This window comes from Armigeres subalbatus, chromosome 3, assembly GCF_024139115.2.
Source record: "Armigeres subalbatus isolate Guangzhou_Male chromosome 3, GZ_Asu_2, whole genome shotgun sequence".
NCBI lineage: Eukaryota > Metazoa > Arthropoda > Insecta > Diptera > Culicidae > Armigeres > Armigeres subalbatus.
Window position 1 is genome coordinate 104,761,290 of NC_085141.1, and position 12,589 is coordinate 104,773,878.

At 41.1% G+C, this 12,589-nt stretch overlaps 1 protein-coding gene across 1 annotated transcript in view; it reads right to left on the minus strand.

Moving 5' to 3' along the window:
• Window positions 1–12,589, minus strand: part of LOC134225463 (GTPase-activating protein) — a 135,800-nt gene that overhangs the window by 16,506 nt on the left and 106,705 nt on the right. The window contains exon 6 of the mRNA XM_062705556.1: window positions 6,340–6,491. Coding sequence (XP_062561540.1) covers window positions 6,340–6,491 — 152 coding nt within the window. The remainder of the gene's footprint in view (window positions 1–6,339; window positions 6,492–12,589) is intronic.

The following is a 12,589-nucleotide window of genomic DNA, read 5'->3' on the forward strand; positions in this document are numbered from 1 at the left end:
GAAGGAACTTCCGAAGTAATTGCTGAAGGAACTTCAGGAGGAATTGCTCGGGGATTTTCCGGAGGAATTCCTGAAGGAACTTCTGGAGGTATTCCTGAAAGAACTTCTGGAGGAATTCCTGAAGGAACTTCTGGGAGAGTTTCAGAAGGATCTTCCGAAGGAAATCTTGAAGAATATTCCGAAAGAATTCTTGAAAGAAGTTTCAAAAGAATTCCTGTAGAAACTTTCTAATGAATTCCTGAAGAAACTTCCTAAGGAATTCCTTGAGGAACTCTTAAAGGAACTTCCAGAGGAATTGCTGAAGGAACTTCCAAAGTAATTCTTGATGTAACTTCCGAAGAAATTTCTGAAGTAACTTCCAGAGACATTTTTTAAAGAACATCCGGAGGAATTCCTGCAAGAGCTTTTGGAGGATTTCCTGGAGGAACTTTCGGAGGAATTTCTGAAGGAACTTCCGAAGGAATTCTTGAAGAAACTTCCGAAGAAATTCCTAAAATAACTTCCGGAGGAATTCCTGGAGTAACTTCCGGAAGAATTGCGGAAGGAAGTTCCTCCAGGAATTCCTTCGGAGGTTCCTCCAGGAATTCCTTCGAAGGTTCCTCTAGGAATTTCTTCGGAGGTTCCTCCAGGAATTCCTTCGGAGGTTCCTCCAGGAATTCATCCGGAAGTTCCTCCGGGAATTCCTCCGGAAGTTCCTCCGGGAATTCCTCCGGAATGACCTCCGGGAATTCCTCTGGAAGTTCCCCCACGAATTCCTTCGGAAGTTCCCTCAAGAATTCCTTCGGAAGTTCCCTCAAGAATTCCTTCGGAAGTTCCTCCGGAAGTTCCTCCAGGAATTCCTCCGGAAGTTCCTCCAGGAATTCCTCCGGAAGTTCCTCCAGGAATTCCTCCGGAAGTTCCTCCAGGAATTCCTCCGGAAGTTCCTCCAGGAATTCCTCCGGAAGTTCCTCCAGGAATTCCTCCGGAAGTTCCTCCAGGAATTCCTCGAAAGTTTCTCCAGGAATTCCTTCGGAAGTTCCTCCAGGAATTCCTCGGAAGTTCGTCCAGGATTTCCTCTGGAAGTTCCTCCGGGAATTCCTCCGGAAGTTCCTCCGGGAATTCCTCCGGAAGTTCCTCCGGGAATTCCTCCGGAAGTTCCTCCGGGAATTCCTCCGGAAGTTCCTCCGGGAATTCCTCCGGAAGTTCCTCCAGGAATTCCTCCGGAAGTTCCTCCAGGAATTCCTCCGAAGTTCCTCCAGGAATTCCTCCGAAGTTCCTCCAGGAATTCCTCCGGAAGTTCCTCCAGGAATTCCTCCGGAAGTTCCTCCAGGAATTCCTCCGGAAGTTCCTCCAGGAATTCCTCCGGAAGTTCCTCCAGGAATTCCTCCGGAAGTTCCTCCAGGAATTCCTCCGAAGTTCCTCCAGGAATTCCTCCGGAAGTTCCTCCAGGAATTCCTCCGGAAGTTCCTCCAGGAATTCCTCCGGAAGTTCCTCCAGGAATTCCTCCGGAAGTTCCTCCAGGAATTCCTCCGAAGTTCCTCCGGAATTCCTCCGGAAGTTCCTCCAGGAATTCCTCCGGAAGTTCCTCCAGGAATTCCTCCGAAGTTCCTCCAGGAATTCCTCCGGAAGTTCCTCCAGGAATTCCTCCGGAAGTTCCTCCAGGAATTCCTCCGGAAGTTCCTCCAGGAATTCCTCCGGAAGTTCCTCCAGGAATTCCTCCGAAGTTCCTCCAGGAATTCCTCCGGAAGTTCCTCCAGGAATTCCTCCGGAAGTTCCTCCAGGAATTCCTCCGGAAGTTCCTCCAGGAATTCCTCCGGAAGTTCCTCCAGGAATTCCTCCGGAAGTTCCTCCAGGAATTCCTCCGGAAGTTCCTCCAGGAATTCCTCCGGAAGTTCCTCCAGGAATTCCTCCGGAAGTTCCTCCAGGAATTCCTCCGGAAGTTCCTCCAGGAATTCCTCCGGAAGTTCCTCCAGGAATTCCTCCGGAAGTTACTCCAGGAATTCCTCCGGAAGTTACTCCAGGAATTCCTCCGGAAGTTCCTCCAGGAATTCCTCCGGAAGTTCCTCCAGGAATTCCTCCGGAAGTTCCTCCAGGAATTCCTCCGGAAGTTCCTCCAGGAATTCCTCCGGAAGTTCCTCCAGGAATTCCTCCGGAAGTTCCTCCAGGAATTCCTCCGGAAGTTCCTCCAGGAATTTCTCCGGAAGTTCCTCCAGGAATTTCTCCGGAAGTTCCTCCAGGAATTCCTCCGGAAGTTCCTCCAGGAATTCCTCCGGAAGTTCCTCCAGGAATTCCTCCGGAAGTTCCTCCAGGAATTCCTCCGGAAGTTCCTCCGAAAGTTCCTTCAGCAATTCCTCCAAAAGATCTTGCAGGAATTCCCCCGCATGTTCTTAAAAAAATATATCTGGAAGTTACTTCAGAAATTTCTTGGAAGTTCCTTCAAGAATTCCTTTGGGAGTTCCTTCAGCAATTCCTCTGGAAGATCCTATAAGAGTTCCTCAAGGAATTCCTTAGAAAGTTTATTCAGGAATTCCTTAGGAAGTTTCTTCAGGAATTCCTTAGAAAGTTTCTTCAGGAATTCTTTCGGAACTTCTCTCAAGAATTCTTTCGGAATATCCTTCAAGATTTCCTTCAGAAGATCCTTCTGAAACTCTCCCAGAAGTTCCTTCAGGAATTCCTCCAGAATTCTTTCATGAATACCTCCAGAAGTTTCTTCAGGAATTCCTCCGGAAAATCCCCGAGCAATTCCTCCTGAAGTTCCTTCGGCAATTTCTTCGGAAGTTCCTTCAAGAATTTTCCCGGAGGTTCTTTCCAGAATTTCTCCGGAAGTTCCTTCAGGAGTTCTTCTGGCAGTTCCTTTAGGAATTCCTCCGGAAATTCCTTCAAGAAATTTCTCCTGAAGTTTCTTCAGGAATTCCTGAAGAAACCTCTAGAGGAACTACCGGAGTAACTGATGTAGGAACTTCCGTAAAAATTGCTTAAGGAACTTTCGGAGTACTTGCTACATGAACTTTCGGATGATTTGCTGAAGGAACTTTCAGAGAAATTTCTGAAGTAACGTCCGGGAGAAGTTCTTGAAGGAACTTTCAGAGGAATTCCTGAGGGAAAATCCGGAGGAGTTCCTTAATTAGCTTCTAGAGGAATTTCTGAAGGAAGTTCCCGAAGAATTCCTGATAGAACATCTGGAGGAATTCCTGAAGGGACTTTCGGAAGAATTCCTGAAGGAAATTCCGGAAGTATTCTTGAAGGAACGTCCGGAGGTATTCTTGAAGGAACTTCCGGAGATATTCTTGAATGAACTTACGGAGGAATTGTTGAAGGAACTCTCCGGAAAATTGCAGTAGGAACTTCCGGGTAAGTAGCTGAAGGAAATGCTGGTGGAATTTTCGGATGAATTCCTGGAGGAATTTTCGGTGGTATTTAGATGGAACTGTCGGAAGTATTCCTGAAAACTTTCGAAAGAAATACTGAACTTTCGGAGGAGTTGTTGAAGATATTTTTGAAGCAATTGTTGGAGGAATTTTTGGAGGTATTCCTGAAGGAAGTTCCAAAGAAGTTCATGAAGGAACTTCTGGACGAATTCCTGGAGAAACTTCTGGAGGAATTCCTGAAGGAGATTCCAGAGGAATTACTGACGGATTTTCCGGAGGAACTTGCGCAGTAGTTGCTGAAGGAACTTCTGGGGGAAATGCTGAAGGAACTTGCAGAGGAATTGCTGAAGGATCTTCCGGAAAAATTCCTGAAGGACCTTCAGGAGATATTTCTGAAGGAACTTCCGAAGATATTCCTGAAAGAACTTTTGGAGGAATTTCTGAAATAACTTCCTAAAAGAACTTCGGTGGAATTCTTGAAGGAACTTCCGAACGAAATGATGCAGTAAATTCCGATCACCAATGGTGGGACGTCGGCACGCCGCCACCGCTTACTCAAAATTATTCATCACGCCGCCGCCAATTAAATTGCAATCGGCGCACAGGTCTATCCCGGAACCGGTTCCGGGTGCCTGAAACATGACCAATTAGATTCAAAATTATATAAGAGGCAAACCTATGATTGTTTTTTGCTTGATCTGGTTTTGAAAAGTCGAAATGTGTGTACAACTAACAGCTTTGGTAACGAACTTCAACTTATGGAACAAACTTCAAATCCGCTTTCTTCAATTTCCGGATTTTTCCGGAAGTGGCCAGAAGTAGAATCAAGATTTAAAAAATGTTATCCTACATTTTTTTCATGGTGAATCATGAAGTTTGATATGTCGCATGCTATGTTTTTTTCAAAAACCGGATTTAAGTCTTCCACAGGGTCCCCGGAATTGGTTCCAGGTGTTCCGGGATGTTTGGCTCAACTGGATCGAAAGGATCAAAATTAATAGTAGAAATCTAAAATTAGTTTCAAGATATCTTTCGCCAAAAAATGCCGATGATTGATGCCTCATGATACATGTCGTAGTATTCTGATATATGTCCCCAGTTAGAGCCCCGGAACCGGTTCCAGTGTGGCCATCATGCATCCAAATTTGTTCAGAAGCATCGCAAATAAGTTTTCTTCATTATACGGGTATAAAAAGATGATATTGGTACGAATAACAAACATAAAAGTCAAAAATGTCCTAAATGGCCACCCGACAGACCCCACTGGGATTCCGTATAAATCCGGAACCGGTGGACCGACATGTCCAATCAACCGACCCTCTGAATCTATGATAATTTCTGGTTCATGCCTGAAAATTTCAAATAAATCGGTCAAAAATTGAATGAATTAGAGCAAAAACATCACCAAAATTTTGATGCACAAAAGAGGTTGGGGATGCAAAGGTTAAACGACTGACCAAAAGATGTTGAATGAGACTATTATTAAAAATTCTTTAAGAAGGTTTACAACTAAATGGTGATTGTAAGCAAAGTTCTCCTCGTTCAAACGGAAAAAAAGTTAATACCAGATCGAACAATACTGATTTTAAGCCTTGTGATTTGTTGAGTATTTTCAAAGCTTAATTTACACTCTTTTCATGGAAATTAATGTTAAAATGCATTTAATAAAACTAATCAAAACAAAGTATGTTCAACTACACTTTGTTCTGGTTAATGAAATAAGGCTATTGAGAAATTCAAATTGCGCGTGTATTGTCTGATTAACAAAATTAAAGAGAAATAAAATTTATTTATACTTTTTAACTAGAAAATAATTTTAACAGATCAACTAGTTACATACAATACAATAATATGCGACGGTATACAACAAACGCCTTAATATATGCAATATCGGGATCAAGTGTGTCCAAACTGTGGGGGATCAAGTGTGTCCATGTTGAGTATTTATCTTGTTTTGTTTTTTTTTATTCAATGGAAAATAAGCAATAGTTATTTGAATGAACTTATTCAATTCTACTATAATAAATCTTTGTCCAGTAAAAATTTGGTACGTTTTGGTTGGACATATTCAAAGTTATTAAACTTTTCTCCTTTGAAGAAAAAAAGGATTGAGAATGCTAAAATAATAAAACCTCTGTAAAATCCATATACATAAAGTAACTAATATCAAATGTTACTCAGATTCAATAATCTATCTAACGGATTCGTTTGCACATATCACTGGTATAAAAATGTGATTAGTTTTCGAGAAAACATGGGGGGATCATGTGTCCCCGGGGATCATGTGTGTCCAGTTTCCCCTACTCTAAGTAAAATTTTTATGAGTTTGCTTTTAATTCAACCTAAATAATGAGTATTCAATCAAAATGGTAGACAAAATTCATTAAATATTTCAGACCACATGAACATAAAATGTTATCATTTACACACTTAAAAATATAACGTAGCGGCATATTGAATAGATTGGAGCTGTGAGCTGTGTAAATATGATTTACGCCAAAAATGAAACAAGTTATGTTGAAAAATATTAGGAATCAGCATCGTGGGTTTCCGCTAGAAGAAATCAAAGTTCCCTTCAGCCCAAAATTTACAAGTTGTTATGTATAATATTTGATTAAAATCAAAGTTTGGTCATTTTAAAGCTTGTGTTCCAATTTTATGTACATTTGCTTTACTGACAACCAAACCTGCTGCACATATAGTCAAAAAAGAATTAACCGTGCCATTGCATTTTTATACACTGCTACACTAAAGTGCCGAAATCTAACAAAACATGTTTAAATACAATGCGGAAATTCCACTCGTTTTTTTCACTAAAAGCAAGCAAATAATCTATTATTGTTTCTCCAGCACGTACCCAAATGGTTCTTGGAATTTATTCGTTTGCTCGAAATGCTGAAAAATGCGCATAGTCGAATATAGACTAAGAATTCAAAAAACCACCATCCAGTAAATGCAAGGCGTAAAAATATCGAATGCAAGTAACACTTACCAAGTCCACATGCCGTTGATGTAGGCGCACGGATGGAACCGCTCCAGCCGTGCTTTGTTGCTCTGGCAGATCTTACTCAGCAGATCGACCCATTCCTTCTCCTCAACGCAGTTAGCCGTCTGGACGTAGAGTGGCCGTTCTTTGCGGACAATCTGGAAACACGAAAAAGAAGCATTTTTAGTTAACCTGATAATAAATAAAATAAACTATATTAGAAACGGAAATCGATGCAGCGTTGCGCTCGAAATAAAGGTAACTTTATCAAACAAAGCGACATGTAGATAACGGACCCGTACACAGATTGACCCGCATTCGTACCCCCGGCGCTCAAAGGCAGCCGGAAACGTGTACGTTCCAGCGAATGATTTTTCAAAGAAACAACCCGTGCACACTGTCATTACTTTTATTGCCAAAGGGAAATTACTTCGTGCAGGTATCCACGCAATTGTTTCATTGTTGTTGGAAAACTATCGACAAAAGTGTACGGGCAGCACTTTGCATTATGCTGCTATGGATCGAGAACAGTGACCTCAATTACGGATTCATGCTTCAAAATTAGAATCAGCAACTGCATAATTTTGTATTATTTTCATTATTATTGAATAATTCAATCCAACGGCTTATGTTGTTGATGCATGATTAGCATATCTTTTACCTCCGGAAGTTCAAAATATCATTTTCATCGCATTTTCCTGGATGACATTGGCAAAAGCTTATCTATCGGCCGAGTACATTCGAATGTAAATATCTACCAGCTGAAACCAACAACTTCAGTATGGAGGTGGGCATCTGCCACAGCTGAGTCGCAAACACAAAAAAAAACCGAATGAATGCTCTTCTCGGAATGAATGAATGAAGTTGCATCCCTCGAGCAGCGAATGAACAACAACCACCACCATTCAGTCGAGCTGCGTTGCGTCTGCGCCCACCGTGTCGTGTCGTCTGATGACGGTAGGTAGGTAGTTTGTTACAAGCATTTCTTTATGAATGAAAAAATATCCAGTCCAACAATGTGTGACGCGAAGCGAAGCTTGACAACGCCGAGAAGGGTGGTGGTGTAGCGCGCCTTTATCCGCGACGCCTTCCATCCTCACTTGCACGCGCGCGCGCTCCTCCTTCTCCACTGCTTGCTGCAGCCTTGAATGGATTTACGCTTTGCTGCTTGCGGAGGAGCGGTGTGGTGCGCGGTGGTACCTACCTAGGGTGCGGGGAAGAATATCTTTGAGCAGGCGAGCGCCGAACGAAAAGCTGTTTTCCCACGCGTTTTCTAGACTGCGGATGGGGGTTGAATGTGTGTTTTACCAGCTGTCCGGATTGAGAAGGGTGGATATTGGGATCGTTTCGTACGTAACATTAACTCAAGTCTGGTGACATTGATGGGTTGTGGATTCATTGAACACAGCAGATGTAGAATAAAATCGATTTCTGAGAATATTGTGAAGTTGTATTCCCACATTTAACATGACGGAATATTATATATACATGACAGATTTATATTAAGGATTGGGACATCCTAACTGAAATAGAATAGCCAAATAGAAAATAATATAATCTTCTATATACTAAAAATTATTTTCTGTCTGCCTGACCCTTATAGACTCGGAAACTAAAATTTTATACACAGGGTTTTTTTTTGGGCCGAGGAAGGTTCTTAAGATGGTTCAAAACCCCTCCCCACTCTGAAAAGGAGGGCCGCCATACATATTAAACACAAATTTCTGCAAAACTCGAATACTAATCAAAGGATAAATCAATTTTGGTCGATAAAATTCAGAAAAAAAAAATCGATAAACAAAATAGAGTTTAAGCAATATTTTATGATATAATTTACAAAATCGAACAACACTAAGAAAATCTAAATTTCCAACATCATCATCAACATCAACAACAATTTTCGGATTGGAGACTGTCTCGACTTCCCTAGGCATAAAAGGGCATATCATCGTGTTAGCCTCATGATATATGAATGCAGAAATGGTAACTTGGCTTGGAAGCTTCGCAGTTAATAACTGTGGAAATGCTAAATGAACACTAAGCTGCGAGGCGGCAATGTCCCAGTGGGGGATGTCACGCCAATGAAGAAGAAGAATTGAACTTCTATCAGCCTTTTCTCCATGAGACTATTTGAACCAGCTTCCGATATTGAATGGTAGAATTTTTTGGTTTTTTGCCTTTCTTTCTCTTTAAAAAAATCCAAACCCCAAAAAAATTTTCAGCGATGGAAAAAAAAAACATGCGATCTATCCCTTCAAAGTGCTCCTTAGACCTTTCTAATGAAATTTTTTCTACACATTTAAGGATGTACGAGAAACACATCATCGCCGCTAGGTGGATTAATCTGTTTTTTTTTAACTGGGTTTAACGTGTTTTTTTTTTAGAAAATCCCTGTATTCTATTTGAATTATCTGGATTTCAATTTTCCCCTTGGAAATCCCAAGGTTCTTCTACAAATGCATTATAAGATTACTTTGAGAGTTTAAAACCTTATTCACAAACAATTATAGTAGAATTACCCTTCGAGTTCTATGCTACCTTTGTGAGTATCAATAGTTTCTATGGCGTTATTCAAAAAGCATTTGTTACTTTTGGAATGCAATTCTTCCCATGTTTTTAGCTCCGAATCTTTACACTCTAAACTTGACTGTAGAGATCATTTTTTTTTGTAAAATGCTCCGAAAGCAGTCCTTTTCAGTAAGTGATCAGCCTGCGGTTAGTGACCACAGGCATTCATTGTGCTGTGACGGGTGGATTCGATTGTCACTAAAATCGCAAAACTTGTCGTAAGGAAATATCCATTGGATATGGCATACTCGTTTTTTTGTCCAATGTGAGCTTGTTTTATTGAAAAGCTAAATGTTCACTGAAAGTATCTTTTAAAATCTATCGAATGAGATGAAGGTTGAGCATTGCAACTAAGGGCCACACGATGTACTTATGTGTCATTACAATAAAGTAACTAGAGACGAAGCTCCACCCATTAGGCAAATTCATAATTGTCTACAACTTTACTGTGACCAATTACTAAAAATTTACGTTAATCGAAAACAACTTGTTGCGCTTTACCAATATTTGTAACTTCTACCCCCGTAGGTTTTTGCACCCCTCTGAATGCCGTAGCAGCTGGACCGATTTTCAACCAACATGCGGCTCGTCTACGAAGCTGTAAATCCCGATTGGACCAGATTTACCAGAGTGCATATCTTTGTAGCTATTTTTCATAAAGATGGTTATTAGGATGGGTCTGGTCAATTGGAACACTTGCTCTCTAGTGAGTCCGGATTTTCGGCTAGTGAAGTTGGATCGTACAAACTTCAGAAGGGGAGGAGTGGCCATCGTCTTACGAAGCAATATTGACTGCGTCTGCTACCAAGCATCAAGCTAAAGATGACCAAAACCGTTGGAGTGTTACCACCTGTTCATCGTGGATGGTTGCCTCAAGTAAGCATAAGCAAAAGTCGGCGATGGTAAGGCTTGTACGCGACAAAATCTGGACACCTTTAAACACGTATAACTTTTGAAATAGAACATCAACAAGTGAAATATTTCGTAGATTGATGAATGTATGTGTGTACTTTCTGAAAATATATTTCTTATAAGTGTCACAAGTTCGTAGTGAAAAATGGCGTCGAAGAAATTGCAGGTTCGGAAAGAATTGTGTGCAGTCGCCATTGAAATTCGGGACTCTCGATCCAGAAACTGACTAAAAACATTTTGTTTTCATGTGAACACTGCTCAAAGCGTTTTAAAATATGTCGATGCTTGTTTGACAATATCTAAAACATCAGAGAGTGGATCAAAAACGGATTTTATGAGCCACCAGAAGGATACGAGCTCGAAACAGATTCTACTGAGGATGTCAAATCATTCGGCACGTATTATTTCTTAGAAAATTCAAATGTCACCAAGTTTCGTGCATACATCGAAGCATCGATAAGGAATGAAGCCATTTGAAGTGAAAAACGTACCGAAATAAACCAACAGCAGTTTATTTTATTCTTAAAGTTATGTGTCCAGATTTTGTCGCGAACAAGCCTTATATGGGATGATCTGAGATTCATCGTGAAGCTCACCCGGCCACATGGGCAGTTAATCATCGCAAGAGATCTCAACGTCAAACACCAAAAATGGGGCAACTGCCATTCCAATTGAAATGGCGTAATCTACATAATGCAACGATGAACTGTAGGGCCATTACACCATCATTAGCCCTGACAAACCAACCTGGTTGATATAATCCGGAGTCCACGCTACGCTCAACATCTACGTCACCTACATTAACATCTCTACGTCGACTACATTTCCCAACCCAGAGGTCGGTTCCAAAGGTGCATGGACGACAAAATCGACTTCCAGTGTCATCCGGCCACATCTGATGACATCGACAAGCAGCTCTACATCATCCAAGAGGGTTTTTCCCTGGTCCGTGAACAACATGTTCTAACGGCTCGTCAGGTAAGCAACATCCTAACTATTGATACAATCACCAAAGATTTGATTCATCTGCGAAATCACTCGAAGGCTGTAGCAACGTACTGAACTGCCAGCACTTAAGGCACGTTGCTATCGCATGACAAAATTATCCAGGCCAGCATGGTGGACATCAGGGATGGTGATTTCTCCAATAAGATCCGCGCTCTCCCAGTCTGTGCTAAGACGTGCTGGAAATTAATCAAAATTTTAAAATTCGAGCTTCGGCCAATTTCACCTTTGATCCTATTATGCAACAATGGCTTGATAGATAGCTTGATAACACCTGTTGAGAAGGCCGACAAAATAGGTCGCATTTCGTCAGCTCGTACAATATTGGACAGAACATCATCAGTCCACATGAAGCATCCATTAACGAGCATGCGAGCAACATCCATCTTACTTCTGACTTCTCGGAGGAGTTGGAGTTCTCAACTGATCAGTTGACGGCCTAGAGAGTTGAGAATACAAAAAATGAACAAAGTCGTTTCAGGTGAATTATTTAATTGTTATAAACCGATCGACTCAGCCTGACGAACTGAGATTTTTGTAGAATTTTGTATACACTTTTTTTTATTTTTTTAGCCAGATTGGACTATGGGATCAAAAGTTATAGCCAAAACAATATTTTTTATGCACAATATACGCCAGAAACACTTATTCATATTTTCAGTATTTTTTTGCACAAGAAAAGCACCAACACCGATAGGTGGATTAATCAGGGTTTTTATTTTAGACGTAAATCTCATAATCCGCGTAAAAAAACTGGGTAGACCCCGAAACCGAAGAAAAAACAAATTCGTAAAAAAATCGCGTCAGGAAAATTTAGGTTTCGAAATTCGCGCAAAAAAATCGTCACAGTGTGTAACCATTCGATTTTGGCAACATAAATGTTCCGAGAGTGTTCCCAAAATCGAATCTGTAATTCGTATATGATTGCATGATTGGAAAAACAAATCTCTCAGGGTTTCCCAAACCAATTTGAAACGGCGATTCACTTCCGGCTACTTGAGACTGTCGAACACCACAAGATCTTGCTCGAGCAACAGTTGATCTATCTTACACTTTTCTTCCGATCGATTACCCATCGCGACAGCCAATTGTTTTCCAATTTCAGTTTTCCTCTTAAATCAGTACATGACGAAATGCTTCTTTATCGGCACAAGAGTGCCTTGAAAGTCTGCTTTCGTGTTCCATCCGGTTCCCTAAGGCCACTTTCAGCAATGTGACTGTTTTCGAAGCTTTCAGCTTGGTTGACACATCAAAAGCTTCCTCAAACAGTTAGCTTCATAGCTGGCATTGCTGCTTGTCCCTTTTTTTAATAGTTCTATGGGCGATTGTGTTTTCCCGGATGGTTGAAAACTTGCGTCAATCGTTCCCGTTTACAAAACCGGAAACTTACATTGTGCTGGAAGCTACTATCCGATATCGATCTTGAACTGCTTCGCTCCGGCGTTCAATATGGATTATTGCAGAAGCTTTCGATGTCATCCATCCCAATGTCAATTACCCATACAATGCTAGACAAATTGAAGATCCGTAAGCAAGTCGATGCTACATATGTATTTCGACTTTTCAAAATGTTCAGAGGTGAGCCAGTCTAGGGCTGCAAGCCTCTTCAATAAAGAAAAAATAAAAACTTTTCAAAAGTGTCTGACAAGGTGTCTTATATGCATTAGCGATAGAAGAACTTGAACGACTTAGATTACCTACTTGGATCATTCGGTGGTAAAAAATCGTAAACATTCTTAAAAATAGGTCTAAAACATCGCTTGAAACGCCA